The following is a 17524-nucleotide window of genomic DNA, read 5'->3' on the forward strand; positions in this document are numbered from 1 at the left end:
ACGTGCTATTTAATTTTTGATATATATTTTCAAGCTCATTTACAAAAAAGCACCATACAGAGAAGCTTTAAAAGAGAGCTTACTGTCTCTAAAGATACGAGAAGAATTCTTCTATGTAGATCTAATACAACATACAAGAAGATAATGTGATATTTTAATGTTAATGTGACTGATGTCAGAATGTCATAACAGATGTGTGTGTGTGTTTAGTTAACCCCTCGTGTCAAATCCCGCTGATCCGATGTACATGAACATTGGATCATCTGCCCTGGTAAAAGATCCCGGAACTGCGTGTCACCAAGGATTCATCCTGGTAAGTACTACAGTGTCGACTGTACCTGTGTATTTTATAGCCCCTTGTCGAGAAAGTGTCCACCAGATGTTTGAGTGTGTGTTGCGACTGGCAGTTCTCTTGGTGGAAGATTGACTCAAGTCAGTAAGTGATATATATCCTGAACAGTTGAAATTAAGATAAATAATTTTGAGTAAAATTGTTCCTAAAAAAAAATGCAGGCAATAGTACTGAAAGAAAACACTGTCATTTTCTACGTCATTTTTCAAGAATTAGTAAACCCACTGGTATTTAAGTCTCCTTCGAACGTTAAAGCTTATAAAAGTTATTTTATGTTAGAATCAGTTAGGTTAGAGTCCTTTAATGTTACTGAACAAAATTTTTCTGAATGTTATCTAGCAGTAAACATTTCAAGGAAAATACACCATACTGTGAATGTGAAAAAAAACACTTGCCGTATGAAGGTAGGCTGAATTATGAAAAAAAGGGTAATGTGAGAGCTGACCTCAGCCTCCGGGGCACTGGAGACGATGCTGGGTGATGGGGAGTGAGAGCGAGAGGGGCCAGAAGTAACTGTAGACAATCCGTCTGATGAGCGCCGTCTTGCACCTTCCCACACTCTTTCTTCTTCTTCTTCCTCCTCCTCCTCTTCTTCCTCCTCTTCTTGTTCTTCTTGTGTCCGCATGAGCAGCTCCTCTAAAGTTGCTCCTCCTGGCAAGAACACGCTGATATCTGTCTCCTGATGCTGTTCATCTTCCAACTGCTTCTGCTGACGATTTGATTCTCTTCTCGATGGTGTGCTGTTGGCAGATCTGTCAAGAGCGAGGATAGTCTTGCAGAGCTCCTTAGGTAAATTGTCGATATATTACATAAATATTTTAAAATTCTGTTGCTTATTAGCCGCAGTTAACTAGTTAAAATTGACGGCAATAAATTAAGTTATACTATTCATTTATGTTATACATAAATATTTTAAGTGAAGCACTAACCCTTGTGAGTCATCCAGAATAAGGAGTGATAGAACATTAGTTTGATTGTTGCTTGAAAAACCTACCTGCGCTCTCTGTCATCAGCAGTACGACGGCTGCGCTTTTCCTCGAGGGCAGCTGATTCTCGGCGTCTGGAAATGGAGGTGGTTGACAGGGAGCTGCAAGAACGAGTAGAGGGCGATCTGCCTGCATTGGGGGATGGAGGCGAGCCATCACTGTGTAGTAGCGCTATGCTCTGGAACACCTCGTTAGCCTCGGCCACCAATCGGTCTTTTTCCAGCTGCGATAGTAAAGAATTTCGTGTGGTAGAAGTTGCAGGTATTACTTTCACATATGACACTGCTTTATCGATCATCTATATATGAATATGGGCACATGGTTATCCATCATGCTTATCTATATTTCACAATCTGTGACAACGCCGAATGTATACTTCCATAAATGCTACTTATTAAAGAAAAATGCTAAACCAGCAAATATGAGATAACTTTAATTGCATTAATTGTCCAGCAAGGCAACAAGAATATCCTTCAAAACATATACGTAGCTAAAACTGGGTCAAGAGCTAACCGGGTTTTCCTGTAGGTCCCGGGAAGACCTGGGTTCTGATGTCTCAGACTCCGGGGAGGTGGAATCTAGAAAGGGAAGAAGAGTTAAGGTACCCATATTGGAGAAATTATTTTTTATGGTACATTACTGTAATAGTTATCTATACAAGTGCAACTAAGCCGAAGTCCTACGCCAGTGTTTGATCCAATAACTCATTTATAATGACTTACAGGTCTAAGGCAACTTTTTTCAAGAAAACTATTAAACTATTACTAACACACTTCAAAAAATTGTAGTACACAACAGTAACTTTTTCCAAGGAATGTGAGAGATCTGATCCTGAGGTCAAGTGTGTACTAACCCAGCGCACTGAAAATGGCTTAGAGGAACAAGAGTTGGATCTAATCACGCAGGCTGTTGGTGGTGAGAGATTGGATATAAATATATAAATATATATATATATATATATATATATATATATATATATATATATATATATATATATATATATATATATATATATAAATGTATTAATTCAAGGATTATGTGGAGTAAAATAAAGATTGGATGTGAAAAGTGGGTTATAATAAGCGTGTATGCACCTGGAGAAGAGAGAAGTGTAGAGGAGAGAGAGAGATTTTGGGAAATGTTGAGTGAATGCGTGGGGAGTTTTGAATCAAGTGTGAGAGTAATGGTGGTTGGGGATTTCAATGCTAAAGTGGGTAAAAATGTTATGGAGGGAGTAGTAGGTAAATTTGAGGTGCCAGGGGTAAATGTAAATGGGGAGCCTTTAATTGAGCTATGTGCAGAAAGAGATTTGGTAATAAGTAATACATATTTTATGAAAAAGAGGATAAATAAATATACAAGGTATGATGTAGCACGTAATGAAAGTAGTTTATTAGATTATGTATTGGTGGATAAAAGGTTGATGGGTAGGCTCCAGGATGTACATGTTTATAGAGGGGCAACTGATATATCGGATCATTATTTAGTTGTAGCTACAGTTAGAGTAAGAGGTAGATGGGAAAAGAGGAAGGTGGCAACAACAAGCAAGAGGGAGGTGAAAGTGTATAAACTAAGGGAGGAGGAAGTTCGGGCGAGATATAAGCGACTATTGGCAGAAAGGTGGGCTAGTGCAAAGATGAGTAGTGGGGGGGGGGGGGGTTGAAGAGGGTTGGAATAGTTTTAAAAATGCAGTATTAGAATGTGGGGCAGAAGTTTGTGGTTATAGGAGGGTGGGGGCAGGAGGAAAGAGGAGTGATTGGTGGAATGATGAAGTAAAGGGTGTGATAAAAGAGAAAAAGGTAGCTTATGAGAGGTTTTTATAAAGCAGAAGTGTTATAAGAAGAGCAGAGTATATGGAGAGTAAAAGAAAGGTAAAGAGAGTGGTGAGAGAGTGCAAAAGGAGAGCAGATGATAGAGTGGGAGAGGCACTGTCAAGAAATTTTAATGAAAATAAGAAAAAATTTTGGAGTGAGTTAAACAAGTTAAGAAAGCCTAGGGAAAGCATGGATTTGTCAGTTAAAAACAGAGTAGGGGAGTTAGTAGATGGGGAGATGGAGGTATTAGGTAGATGGCGAGAATATTTTGAGGAACTTTTAAATGTTAAGGAAGAAACAGAGGCAGTAATTCATGCACTGGCCAGGGAGGTATACCATTTTTTAGGAGTGAAGAAGAGCAGAATGTAAGTGTGGGGGAGGTACGTGAGGCATTACGTAAAATGAAAGGGGGTAAAGTAGCTGGAACTGATGGGATCATGACAGAAATGTTAAAAGCAGGGGGGGATATAGTGTTGGAGTGGTTGGTACTTTTGTTTAATAAATGTATGAAAGAGGGGAAGGTACCTAGGGATTGGCGGAGTGCATGTATAGTCCCTTTATATAAAGGGAAAGGGGACAAAAGAGACTGTAAAAATTATAGAGGAATAAGTTTACTGAGTATACCAGGAAAAGTGTACGGTAGGGTTATAATTGAAAGAATTAGAGGTAAGACAGAATGTAGGATTGCGGATGAGCAAGGAGGTTTCAGAGTGGGTAGGGGATGTGTAGATCAAGTGTTTACATTGAAGCATATATGTGAACAGTATTTAGATAAAGGTAGGGAAGTTTTTATTGCATTTATGGATTTAGTTAGAAAAGGCATATGATAGAGTGGATAGAGGAGCAATGTGGCAGATGTTGCAAGTATATGGAATAGGTGGTAAGTTATTAAATGCTGTAAAGAGTTTTTATGAGGATAGTGAGTCTCAGGTTAGGGTGTGTAGAAGAGAGGGAGACTACTTCCCGGTAAAAGTAGGTCTTAGACAGGGATGTGTAATGTCACCATGGTTGTTTAATATATTTATAGATGGGGTTGTAAAGGAAGTAAATGCTAGGGTGTTCGGGAGAGGGGTGGGATTAAATTTTGGGGAATCAAATTCAAAATGGGAATTGACACAGTTACTTTTTGCTGATGATACTGTGCTTATGGGAGATTCTAAAGAAAAATTGCAAAGGTTAGTGGATGAGTTTGGGAATGTGTGTAAAGGTAGAAAGTTGAAAGTGAACATAGAAAAGAGTAAGGTGATGAGGGTGTCAAATGATTTAGATAAAGAAAAATTGGATATCAAATTGGGGAGGAGGAGTATGGAAGAAGTGAATGTTTTCAGATACTTGGGAGTTGACGTGTCGGCGGATGGATTTATGAAGGATGAGGTTAATCATAGAATTGATGAGGGAAAAAAGGTGAGTGGTGCATTGAGGTATATGTGGAGTCAAAAAAACGTTATCTATGGAGGCAAAGAAGGGAATGTATGAAAGTATAGTAGTACCAACACTCTTATATGGGTGTGAAGCTTGGGTGGTAAATGCAGCAGCGAGGAGACGGTTGGAGGAAGTGGAGATGTGCTGTTTAAGGGCAATGTGTGGTGTAAATATTATGCAGAAAATTCGGAGTGTGGAAATTAGGAAAAGGTGTGGAGTTAATAAAGTATTAGTCAGAGGGCAGAAGAGGGGTTGTTGAGGTGGTTTGGTCATTTAGAGAGAATGGATCAAAGTAGAATGACATAGAAAGCATATAAATCTATAGGGGAAGGAAGGTGGGGTAGGGGTCGTCCTCGAAAGGGTTGGAGAGAGGGGGTAAAGGAGGTTTTGTGGGCAAGGGGCTTGGACTTCCAGGTGCGTGAGCGTGTTAGATAGGAGTGAATGGAGACGAATGGTACTTGGGACCTGACGATCTGTTGGAGTGTGAGCAGGGTAATATTTAGTGAAGGGATTCAGGGAAACCGGTTATTTTCATATAGTCGGACTTGAGTCCTGGAAATGGGAAGTACAATGCCTGCACTTTAAAGGAGGGGTTTGGGATATTATATATATATATATATATATATATATATATATATATATATATATATATATATATATATATATATATATATATATATATATATATATATATATATATATATATATATATATATAATGCATAAAGTTTAATTTGGTTGTCTTTAAAGGTGTATGTATATATAAAAATAATACACAACCTACTCTTTGCATTGCTCTTACCTCTGAAGCTCCACATCTTCATCATCTCGGCCCGGAGTTCTTTGGCCATGCGACTGAGCTCGGCGTTCATGGCCAGCAGGTCCTGAGGGTCGCAGGTGTAGGAGGGGGAGGAAGAGGAGTGTCCTCTGAAACTTCTGCTGGAAGTCAGCGTCCCAGTTGCCGTTGTCTCCTGGCCAAGGCCCATGCTGCTCTCCCAGCTCCCGCAACCCTATAACGTGCCAGAATAAAGTAATTACCTTTGATTTTATATTCGATGAGTTCAGAGAGTCATTCTACTCCCTAAGCCCGGCCATGGGCCAGGCTCGTCTGGTGCTTGCTTGATCAACCAGGCTGTTGCTGTTGGTGGCCCGCTGCCCCACCTGTCCATCACAGCCTGGTTGATCTAGCACCTGATGGAGATACTTGTCGTTTCCTCTTGTCCCAGCAGTGTTTCTGATACCTTCTCGAAAGATGTTAAATAATCTGGGGCCAAGGATGTAGATACAGTGTTCCCTTATTGTGCCCACCGCACTCCTGCTTTTCACTTCCTCCCATATCTCTCGCTCAAGTATGTTGTTATGGTAGATTTGGGACCAGGCCCTCAAATATTTTCCAGGTACATATTATCATGTATCTCTCTCTCTCTCTCCTCCTAAGGCGTTCCTAGTAATTCAAATGCTGTACTGGCTGTGTGTGGGTCATAAATGATCTCTGTATTTGTTCCAGCTCTGATATTTCTTCAGCCCTGAACGAGGCCTTCAACACGGAACAATATTCCAAATGAGGGAGCACTAGCGATTTGAAAAGTATCTCCATTGGCATTATTTCCCCTTGTTTCGAAGGTTCTCAATATCCATCCCCTCATTCTTCTGGCTGTCGTGACCTTTATCTTATGTTCTTTGATTATTATTATTATAATCAAAAAGAAGCGCTAAGCCACAAGGGCTATACAGCGCTTTATGTTCTTTGAAAGAAAGGTCAGCTGACATAATTATTCTCAAGTTTTTCATGTGTTCCTATTGTTCTATTTGATGATCCTCTTGAGTTTTGTTTATAGTGTTCCTTTTCGATTACTGACACAGATGCAACTGTAACATTCCATTGTGGCAACGCTTCGCTCTCCAGGAACTTTGTCAAACTCCTGGAGAGCGAAACGTTGTCACAATAAAATGTCACATTAGTCACATCCTTGTCCACTTACCTAACATTTTAGTATTAGCGTTTTAATTTTTTTTTTGTTATTTTCATGATATTTTGCTCAGGACTGAGTATCATCAACCCAGACTGAATTAGTTGCCCTTCAAATTAACCAGTGAGGAAGCGGAAAAGACAAGCGACTTATTTGTACTTTCAGACTCAATACCAGACTAATTTAGTTTAAAATTTATATCATTAAGAATATTGTAATATGCAATAATGCTAGAGCATAACAAAATACTAATATAAAGCTTGTGTAGATAACACACCGCAGGGAATGAGAGCTCTTGAACTGGCAGAAATAGGATCACAAGAAATAGCACATAGGCTTAGAGAAAATGCAGTAATTACAAGGAAAATGCAAATTAATATTAGAGACGATGAACTCGGTGTTAATATACCTTAGGAAATAGTAAATCTGCAGATCATTATAATGGGTTGCATTAGATGAAGGTATGTAAATTATTATTATATTATATATTATTATATTCATGGGGAAGCGCGAGGGTTCAGAGCTCTCCCATAAATGGGAAGAGTAATGAAGTATAACCAGCTTCAAGGTAAGAAGAGTAATAATCGAAAGTAGCGTGGTGGGTCACCGTGGGCAGGATTCGTTTAAGTTACCTGTATATGTAGCTGGTTGGTGTAGCAACTCCAGGAGAGGAGAGGTAACGTGATGTGTAGCGAGGAGCATCAACACAATTTCAAGCATAACTTAGATGACTTGACCCTGGAGACCAATAACCACTAACCTACAAATTATTATTATAATCAAGGGGGAAGCGCTAAACCCGGAGGATTATACAGCGCCTGGGGGGGGGGGATGTGGAAGGCATTCAGGCTTAATTCGGGGAACTGGAGCACAGATCCAATTCCCTAAATCAAGAGCCCCTCACCAACATCAAGGAACCTTCCTTGAGGGGTCTAACCTACAAAAGCAGGTATCCTTGATTTGAAAGAACCATACATAGAAACACTCACGTGTGGAGAATCGCCGGGTACTACTATAGCCTCGATCGATGACCAGGTTCTGGCTGGGGTGACCTTTCCTCGACGCTGGGGAGAAGTCATGTCGCCGGCGAGCCGTAGCGAGGAGCGTCCTCGCAGGCTCCTCTGGCGGTAGGCGGCAGCGGTGGCGGCGTGGCCAGCTCCTCCACCTCGACGCTCGAGACCATGCTTGGCCACCAGCGCTTGCTCCAGTCGTTTGGCCTATGGTCACACAACACATGTTAGACTGCAGGTCTACCTACTGAACGTGGGTATATATTTAGCATTGCATATTTGTAAATACAGGAGTAGCGCTATATTTGTGCTGTCCCGTCTGCAGTGTGTAATCTACATATTTTTTCCAGAAGTCTGTGGCTATCATTATCTTTATTACCATATTCACTAGGAAGCGCTAAACCCCTAAAGGGGATCATACAGCGCCTGAGAAATGGGAGGTAATCCGATTTGATCCACTGATATGTATTATTATTATTATTATAATCAAAAAGAAGCGCTAAGCCACAAGGGCTATACAGCGCTTAGCTTTTAATCTGAAGCTGTCCTTCCAATGGTCACAGCTTTTGACTCGAAGCTGCCTTTCCAACGTTCACCTAACCTTTAATCACTTAAAGTCGATCTCATAAGGGCCTCACCTGGAAGAGGAGGTCGCCCGTCAGGTTATGTAGCTTCTGAACCTTCTTGGGCGGAGCTTTTTTGACTTTGCGATGCTCCCGGGGTCGACTCTCCCGCCTCTCCACCTCTTTTTCCACGATCTTCAACTCTCCCTCCTTCGACGTCTCCTCCTTCGCCAGGCCTTCTGTTGTGGCCTTCTGTGTCATTTCCTTGGCCTTCCGATCATCTTGCAGGACCTCAGGCAAGTGCTCCTCTACGACCACGCTGAAAGTACAAGAGAGTGCGACGTGACACAGACGGTACAGGGTAAAGATACATGATATATAAACGGTACAAAACACCTCTCGGTGTATTTACTTTGTGTGAAGGTAATGACGAGCTCACCTGTCTTCAGGGGGAAGACTGAGTTCATGACTTGGACATTGTACAGTCTGAATGTTGACCTCAGCGCCAGCGTCCTGCAGCTCACGGATTCTCTGCACTAGCGACTCTGCAATTTCAGTCTCGTGCTCCTTGTGTAGCTTGAAGGCGCGCTAAGGAAGAAGCAACGGGGGCTCAGGACACTCGTATTGCAACACGAACTCCTTAATGTCAATGATACGAAAATTAATGTGAAAGTATCAGAATAGAGTGGTGCCAACACTTTTGCATAGGTGCAAGACATGACCTCGGTTGTGGCGAGAAATGAAACAAAAGGAAGTGGAAATGTGTTTGAGATCAATACGAGGCAAGAATGTTATGCAGAATATAATAGTTTAGTATTGTGTTGCGCTAAAGCCGCGTGGCTCCTTCAGCCCAAGAAGTGGTAGGTGCTCGATCAACCATGAGATTAAAGTAAGACAGACACATTACCCTTCAGTATATACTAGCGCAGTGAATATGGAGTGAAGAGGTTAGAAGATGGTGGGGTTGTAGGAAGACATAATTCAGGGAGCTGAAGGAGGATTGTTGACATACTCTGGTATTTAGAAACGATAGAACAACATAGGATGGACAGAGGGTATATAAATTTCTGGTGGATGAATATATTTAGTTCTTAGTTGTGCCGCCTGAGGATGGGTGGAGGTATGACACATCCCAGAAGGGGATGGGAAGAAAATAAAAGAGGAAACAAAACCACGGTACGGGTTTGTGCATTCAACCTACCCAGCTATTTACTGAGAAACTTGCCCTGACTTCAGTGCTATGCACTCAACGGACCCAGCTGAGCAACCACAATCTCGCTATCTCACCTCCAGCTGCTCCTTCTCGTCCATGAGGTGGTCTCCCCGCATCTCCAGTTCGACGATGCGAGCTTTGAGCTGGTTGATGAGTCGTTGGTTGGCCTCAGTGTCATCGTCAGCAGCAGTGTGGTGGTCGTCCTCTTCACCCAGCGGGATGCTGCTCGAGTCCTTCATTATCATGGTAACTTGTCGGTGTAGCTTCTCTATTGTGTAAACAATTCATATCAATTACAACTTTCAAATTAACTATATATAATGTCACATTTTATCTCTAAATTCAAGGATCTCACAACTCCGTCAGCAATGGTCTCCGGAGAAACACGTATATAATTTTGGTCGCGGAAGATTGCACTTATCATCTCGTACAGAAATTTAGTTAAAACACGTAAGACATAGTCCTGGTATAAAACATAAGGAGAAAAGACGTTAATAAAAAATATAAATAGCTCCCTAAAGACTTGAGAAAGCTTGGTCTCCAGAGGAAAAGATGTCTCAATAAAATTTTCATTGTGTCAGTGTCTTTTGATCAGTTTGTGGATTGTATATGCTCTTACTCCATGGCGACATACCAAGCAAGAAAAAGATGAAAAAAAAAGAATAACTCAGTGAATTCCAATAGTATTATCCCCATAGGAGCACATTAACCATAATTAAATATATTTCAATTTTTGTGTGTTCGAGAAATATAAGAGTGGACACCATGGGTGTGTCAAGACGCTCTGCTCGAGAAACATGTATTTGACTTTAACAAATCCTACTTGTATGTGCAATGGAGAAGGTGTGCTGTTATTCCTAAATCCCTACATCAGGTCGCTCTCACTCATTACCTTAAGTAACCCTCACCCACCTGCATGAGGTATCCTTTAAGGGGCACTTAAAGGAAACAGACAAAGCAAACGCGATAGTAATTATGGGCAAGGTAGATTATAGTGAAAAAATGAACAGTTATTAGAAGACGGGGGAATTTACATGCCTCTTAACCACTACCTCAGATCCCCCCCCCCCTACATCTCGCCCATTACCTAGGGTTCTGAGGTGCTGGTCGGCCACGTTGTCCATCTTGGAGTCGATATCGCCCATCTGGGTCTCGAGGGCGCGGCAAAGGTCCTCCTGCTGGCGGAGTTTATCCAGGAGACTCATGTTCTCGTGGAGGAGAGAGCGGTAGGAACCCTGCGTGCGACTGCTGTCGGAGCGTCGTAGTTTGTCTACCACGTCCTCGTCGTCGTCAGCGCGGCGACGACGTGTCACATCCTCCTCACTGCAGACACAGACGGGGAAAAGCCAACTTTATTTCTTACTCTCCCTTGAGGGGAGGTGTCTTGATGCCGGTGAAGGGCTCTTGGTCCAAAAAACTGGAGTTCTCACCTTCCTTGGATCGAATCTAATTGCCTCCATTCCACATGCTCTCCACGGGTTTAGTGCTCCCCATGTATGTAATAAAATAATTAATATAATAAATTTCAATTTTTCCATCCTCCCTTCTCTTTCTCTCTATATATTTAACAATTTAAGATTATCTGAATCGGTAACCTTAGATACTTGGGTCTCTGCGAGGTCCAAGACTCAATTCGCAAAAGCCTAAGACTTGCCCACAAAGGCCTAACACTCACCTGCAGAGACCTAAGGCTCACCTGCCGGAGGAGTCGATATTCCTGGTGATCTCTGCTGGAGCGTAGGGTGTGGATAGATCATGGAGGGACGGGGTGTCATCGACCACCTCCTCCAACTGCACCAACACGGCCACCTTTGGTGTGGTGATGTCGTCGGCAGCCAGCGTGGGCTCACTCGCTGCTTTGTTCTCTGCTGGAGATGCACACGAAATATACGAGATCAGTACCAAAATTGTGCTACGCTTAAAACCAATACTGTATCACTACTACAATCACTATAGTTTTACATATCATATGTTCATTCATGTAAGGTATGAGCATATATTTTATTCCAAAAGGCTTACGACTTGCACTGCGGTGTAAAAGTACTATTGTATTTATGCGAACATGCTCAACCCATACAGAACATACAACACTTGGGGAATGGAAAGTATTCGTGTCTGATCAAAGAAATGTCAACAAAAAAACGTCTACCAAAGTTTCAGTTGCCTGAAATTCCAAAATGAGTTCTGCAAGTTGTCTGCGTACACTCAGCATAAAAAATTATTTGTACTGTATTGTATTTCAAGAAGCACTAAGCCCATGTGGGTCATTCGCGGCACGTAGTGGAGACTCGGACCTCCGTTCGCTGAGCGAGACCGCTTCTAACTAGTTAGATCATTTTAAATTCATAGAAAATTTGAGTCGGATAGTGGCTTAGCGCTTCTTTTTGATTATAATAATAATGTTCGGTAAACCAAAATAAACACAATAGTTTCAGGTTGCATTAGTGAAACTCTCGTGTGCCTGACCTTAATAATTGTTACTGTGTTCACATCAAATGATAAATCTTTGTGGGTCATTCAGTGCATAAAATTGCTAGCGTAGACAAAGAAATGCATGTAATTACCAGAGAAGACAAAACAATAACAAGTAACACCGCTGTGGATAGCGGAGTTATGGATGTGGAGTGTGGGGCAGACGGCGAGGATGGTATATTTAGCTTATATGAAAATACACCAAGAAATATCTAAGCAATAAAAACCAAAGCGTGCCATAAAAAAAAGAAAGGAAAGACACGTCAAGAGAAAAAAAAAACGGAGATTGATAGTAATGTGCTGTCAACCAACCCCATATGCTATTCCCCCGCCACATCCTAAGATGTTTTTTTAATGAATGAGGGCTCGAGTCAGAGCCGAAAACGACCCACTTACAGCTCCCAGCTGTTCTGCTCGTCACACTAGCGACTTTCGCGAAAAAATAAGGTGGCGGGTAATGTATGACGTCAGAGTATGGTGACACACGTCTGGCAGGGTTGTGTAGGGTGCCGCTGCCAGACGTAATGAGCCCCTTGATGTCTGTTAAAATTCTAAATGCTATCTGTTATGTGAATATGATTGTGTAATTATGAAAAGTGTCATAAAACAATTGTCTTACATTTACAGAATGTTAATCACTAGCTCTACTCCCTCTTGTAAAAGAACCACATTATTCTACATAATTGTTCATTTGTTAAATTACTTTATAAAGATCGGATTAAGCGTATCTTTTTGAGTAATTCCTTATATTTTCACTTTACACTTGGGACCACTTTGGTTAGGTCGGCTTAAATCCTATCGTCTGCACGAGGATCACTAAGGACACACGGTAACCTTTTCACCATCAGAAAAGAATATAATTAATCCCGAAAAATAGGGAATAAAGTAAACTCTTAGCATATAAACGATGAAAGAAATATACCCCTCATGGTATATATAACAATTTTTGGTTCGAGTGGTCCAAGCGGATAACTTTTACAATACAAAAATTAAAGCACTCAACATGTATGTTAATATGCTGGTGACTAATGATCTAAAAGTATGACATTTTCATTAATTCTTTATTAAATTAATTGGGCTAGGTAATGTTAACTCCCAAACTGATCAACATTTGTGGGCATCGTGTTAAGGCGTTTACCAGTTTAAAACAATGCTGAAGACAAGCAAATTCTTAATTCGTATAATAACAGAGAAAAAGTATAGAAGGTAGTCAATCAGTGCCTTAAGTGGATATCTAATAAAGCAGCAAATAAAAAAGTTAAATTAACAGAGAAAATCTTAGTTTGTTTAATAAGGTGCTAAAGGCAGAGGTCTATTTCGTGATACACTTCACAACTAGGTGAAAGAAGTGGACGAGTGAGATACCTAAACCAGTGTAAACCTACATTATAATGACGTTAACTTCATGAAACTCTCCTCGAGAGAAACGCTGTTTTAATCAAGGTTATGCTGTTTTTGATGTTTCTTTTATTCATCCACTAATCAACTCAGAGCTTCTTCCCACGTAGTGATTCACGATACTGGTAGCCACCTCAATTGTCTTCAATATCTGCATTAAATGAACTAAGATTTTATTTTTTAATTTGTTTAACTGTTGTTGTGTCATCAGGTTTCCATCTATGGGATTTATTTACTTTATACATTTTCCTCCATTCACTGCACACTTGCCTCTCCTGTAACCTACACCACAACACAGTGGGATGAATATATTACTCGACCATTCACAGAATTATTAATAGATCATCCTTATCAAATAGCGGGGAGATACTTTTAACACGCTTACAAGTGTTATTGTGTGACCGTTGTGGGTTTAGCGCTCCTTTTTATTATTATAATACTAATAATCTTATAAGTGGTTTATATTAAATGTAGGTGGATAACTAGAACATAATTATAAGGTCAGTCTCACAACTTAAGTGAATAATTTAAACATACTTTTACTATTACTCTAATGTGAGTTCTGAAGAAGTCTTTGCCATGCTAGATGATAAAATGTAATAATTCATTAATAAAACTTTTGAGCGACATTAAATTCAGTTTAATCAATTACTCATTAAAGGCCTTCAATTTTCAACGCAAAATAAAGTCAAGAAGACAGGCCTCTCGACACAGTAGCGAGGTGGATGGCAGTGCTTACCTTGAAGACCGGGATCTTCTGTTTCCATTTCGTTGAGTGAGAGGCTGGACGGGTGTGAGTGCACCGAGGTGGCCACTAGCTCCGCCTTCATCGATGACTCTGATTTAGATCTACAAAAGACACGAAAAACACCTGTGTCAAGGACTGTATATTATTGCATTTCACGAAGCGCTAAACCCCGTATGGGTCATGAAGCAAAAGGACTGGAGGCTTGATGCTCTGCTAGCTAATCACCAAAATTTAGAAGTGGTTCTTTTGGCAATGTCTCTTGCGACTGAGATGTTGATTTGATTTTGCTGCCGAAGTAGCTAGTTTATTGTGCACTTCATATCTATCCTGTGGGTGGTAGCGCAAGAGCATATGGATATACAAAAGGTCTGGAAACTAGGCCCCAAAATGGCTAACAAGAGTATATGTGGATTTACATATACAATCGATTTATCGGTACCAAGAAAATTTAGGAAATTTGCTTCATATGTTTATAGAGGGGCCAACGGATATATCGGATCATTATCTAGTTGTAGCTACATTTAGAGTAAGAGGTAGATAGGACAAAAGGAAAACGGCAACAGTAAGAGATGAAAGTTTATAAACCAAATAAGTTAGGGTGAGATAGAAGCAACTATTGGCAGAAAGGTGGGCTAGTGCAAGTACGGGTAGTGAGGGGGTTGAAGAGGGATGGGATAGTTTTAAAAATGGAGTATTAAAATGTGGGGCAGAAGTTTGTGGCTATAGGAGGGTGGATGCAGGAGGAAAGAGGAGTGATTGGTGGAATGATGAGGTAAAGGGTGCGATAAAAGAGAAAAAGGTAGCTTATGAGAGGTTTTTACAAAGCAGAAGTGATATAAGAAGGGCTGGGTATATGGACAGTAAAAGAAAGGTGAAGACAGTGGTGAGAGTGCGTAAAAGGAGAGCAAATGATAGAGTGGGAGAGGCACAGTCAAGAAATTTTTCTGAGAATAAGAAAATTTTTTGAAGTGAGATAAACAAGTTAAGAAAGCCTAGGGAATGAATGAATTTGTCAGTTAAAAACAGTAGATGAGGAGCTGGAGGTATTGGGTAGATGGCGGGAATATTTTGAGGAACTTCTAAATGTAGATGAAGAAAGGGAGGAAGTAATTTCATGCACTGGTCAGGGAGGTATAACATTTTTTAGGAGTGAAGAAGAGCAGGATGTGAGTGTAGGGGAGGTGCATGAGGCATTATGTAGAATGAAAGGGGGTAAAGCAGCTGGAACTGACGGGAGCCTGACAAATGTTAAACGCAGGGGGAGTTATACCGTTGGAGAGGTTGGCATTTTTGTTTAATAAATGTATGAAAGAGGGAAAGGTACCTAGGGACTGGCAGAGAGCGTGTATAGTTCCTTTATATAAAGGGAAGGGGGACAAAAGAGATTGCAAAAATTATAGGCAAATAAGTTTACTGAGTATAACAGGAAAAGTGTATGGTATGGGTATTATTGTAAGAATTAGAGGTAAGACAGAAAGCATGATTGCAGATGAGCAAGGAGGCTTTAGAACGGGTAGGGGATGTGTAAATCAGGTGTTTATTTTGAAGTGTATATGTGAACAGTATTGTTTTCATTGCATTTATGGATTTAGAAAAGGCTTATGACAGAGTGGATAGGGGAGCAATGTGGCAGATGTTGCAAGTGTATGGAATAGGTGGTAAGTTACTAAATGCTGTGAAGTTTTTTAATAGGATAGTGAGGCTCAGGTTAGGGTGTGTAGGAGAGAGGGAGACTACTTCTCAAGTAAAAGTAAGTCTTAGACAGGTATGTGCAATGTCACCATGGTTGTTAAACATATTTATAGATGGGGTTTTAAAAGAAGTAAATGCTAGGGTGCTTGGGAGAAGGATGGGATTAAATTATGGGGAATCAAATACAAAATGGGAGTTGACACAGTTACTTTATGCTGATGATACTGTACTCTTGGGAGAGTCTAAAGAAAAATTGCAAAGGTTAGTGGAAGAGTCTGGGAGGGTGCGTGAAGGTAGAAAGTTGAAAGTAAACACAGAGCAAGGTGATGAGGGTATCAAACAATTTAGATAAAGAAAAATTGGATATCACATTGGAAGGAGGGAGTATGAAAGAAGTGAATGCTTTCAGATATTTGGGAGTTGACTTATCAGCGGATGGGTTTGTGAAAGATGAGGTTAACTATTGAATTGACGAAGGAAAAAACGTGAGTGGTGCATTGAGATGTCTGTGGAGACAAAGAAGGTTATCCATGGAGGCAAAGAAGGGAATGTACGAGAGTATAGAAGTACACTCTTTTATGGGTGTGAAGCATGGGTTGTAAATGCTGCAGCGAGGAGACGGCTGGAGGCAGTGGAGATGTCGTGTCAAAGGGCAATGTGTGGTGTAAATATTATGCAGAGAATTCGTAGTGTGGAAATTAGGAGGTGTGAAGTTACTAAAAGTACAGTATTAGTCAAAGGGCTGAGGAGGGGCTGTTGAGGTGGTTTGATCATTTAGAGAGAATGGAACAAAGTAGAATGACTTGGAGAGCTTATAAATCTGTACGAGGAAGGCAGGGTAGGGGTCGTTCCCGGCAAGATTATAAGAAGGGGGTAAAGGAGGTTTTGTGGGCGAGGGGCTTGGACTTCCAGCAAGCGTGAGTGAGCGTGTTAGATAGGAGTGAATGGAGACGAATGATTTTTGGAACCTGACGAGCTGTTGGAGTTTGAGCAGGGTAATATTTTGTGAATGGATTCAGGGAAACCGGTTAGCCGAACTTGAGTCCTGGAAATGGTTAGTACAATGCCTTCACTTTAAAGGAGGGGTTTGGGATATTGGCAGTTTGGAGGGACGTCTAAGCTGTCGTGTCTGAGCGCCTCTGAAAAGACAGTGATTATGTGTGAGTGATGGTGAAAGTGTTAAACGATGAAAGTTTTTTTCTTTCTTTTTGGGTTTTTCTTTCTTTTTTGGATTTTACTTTCTTTTTGGGTCACCCTGCCTCGATGGGAAACGGCCGACGTGTTAAAAAAAATCTGGTATTTTATTTTCATTAATAAGACATCCTCACATATATTTTCTATCTCTATATTCCTCAACAAGTGATCAATTAAGCAGTGTTCAAGATAACACACTATAAAGCTGGCCAAATACTCTGCATTTAGTTTGAAGAAAAATCCTGGGAATAGACCCGTGTCAATGTTTTGAAAGCATCTCTAACCATGAAGCACGAAGTATCATGTATAAATGTATGATAATGCATATTATACATTGTAGATTGGAGTGAGTGGAGACGAATGGTTTTTGGGACTTGACAAGCTGTTGGAGTGTGAGCAGAGTAATATTTTGTGAAGGGATTAAGGGAAAACCAGTTAGCCGGACTTGAGTCCTGGAGGTGGGAAGTACAGTGCCTGCACTCTAGAAGGATTTAGGACATTTGTTGTTTAGTGACATTTAAACCGTCGTATGATCTCGTATCTACGCGCTTTTGGCACGACAGTAATAGTGTGAATGATGGTGAAAATGTTTCTTTTCCGGGTCACCTGCCTCGATGGGCAACGGCTAGCGTGTTAAAAAAATTATTCGTACGTCTACTATTCAGTGGATTGCAGGGAATGGAACCAGGGC

The 17524-nt window shown here is 40.8% G+C and overlaps 1 protein-coding gene across 5 annotated transcripts in view; it reads right to left on the reverse strand.

The window, feature by feature from the left end:
- LOC128689431 (microtubule-associated protein futsch) overlaps positions 1-17524 on the reverse strand; it is a 151569-nt gene that overhangs the window by 17831 nt on the left and 116214 nt on the right. For all 5 annotated transcript variants that reach the window (XM_070086321.1, XM_070086320.1, XM_070086319.1 and 2 more), the window contains 11 exons: positions 13939-14048; positions 11026-11197; positions 10417-10652; positions 9404-9597; positions 8556-8704; positions 8192-8435; positions 7533-7760; positions 5376-5583; positions 1852-1916; positions 1347-1561; positions 798-1104 (listed from right to left, as the gene is read on the reverse strand). In XM_070086321.1, coding sequence (XP_069942422.1) covers positions 798-1104; positions 1347-1561; positions 1852-1916; positions 5376-5583; positions 7533-7760; positions 8192-8435; positions 8556-8704; positions 9404-9597; positions 10417-10652; positions 11026-11197; positions 13939-14048 — 2128 coding nt within the window. The remainder of the gene's footprint in view (positions 1-797; positions 1105-1346; positions 1562-1851; positions 1917-5375; positions 5584-7532; positions 7761-8191; positions 8436-8555; positions 8705-9403; positions 9598-10416; positions 10653-11025; positions 11198-13938; positions 14049-17524) is intronic.

The sequence above is a fragment of the Cherax quadricarinatus genome, chromosome 18 (assembly GCF_038502225.1).
Source record: "Cherax quadricarinatus isolate ZL_2023a chromosome 18, ASM3850222v1, whole genome shotgun sequence".
Lineage (NCBI taxonomy): Eukaryota > Metazoa > Arthropoda > Malacostraca > Decapoda > Parastacidae > Cherax > Cherax quadricarinatus.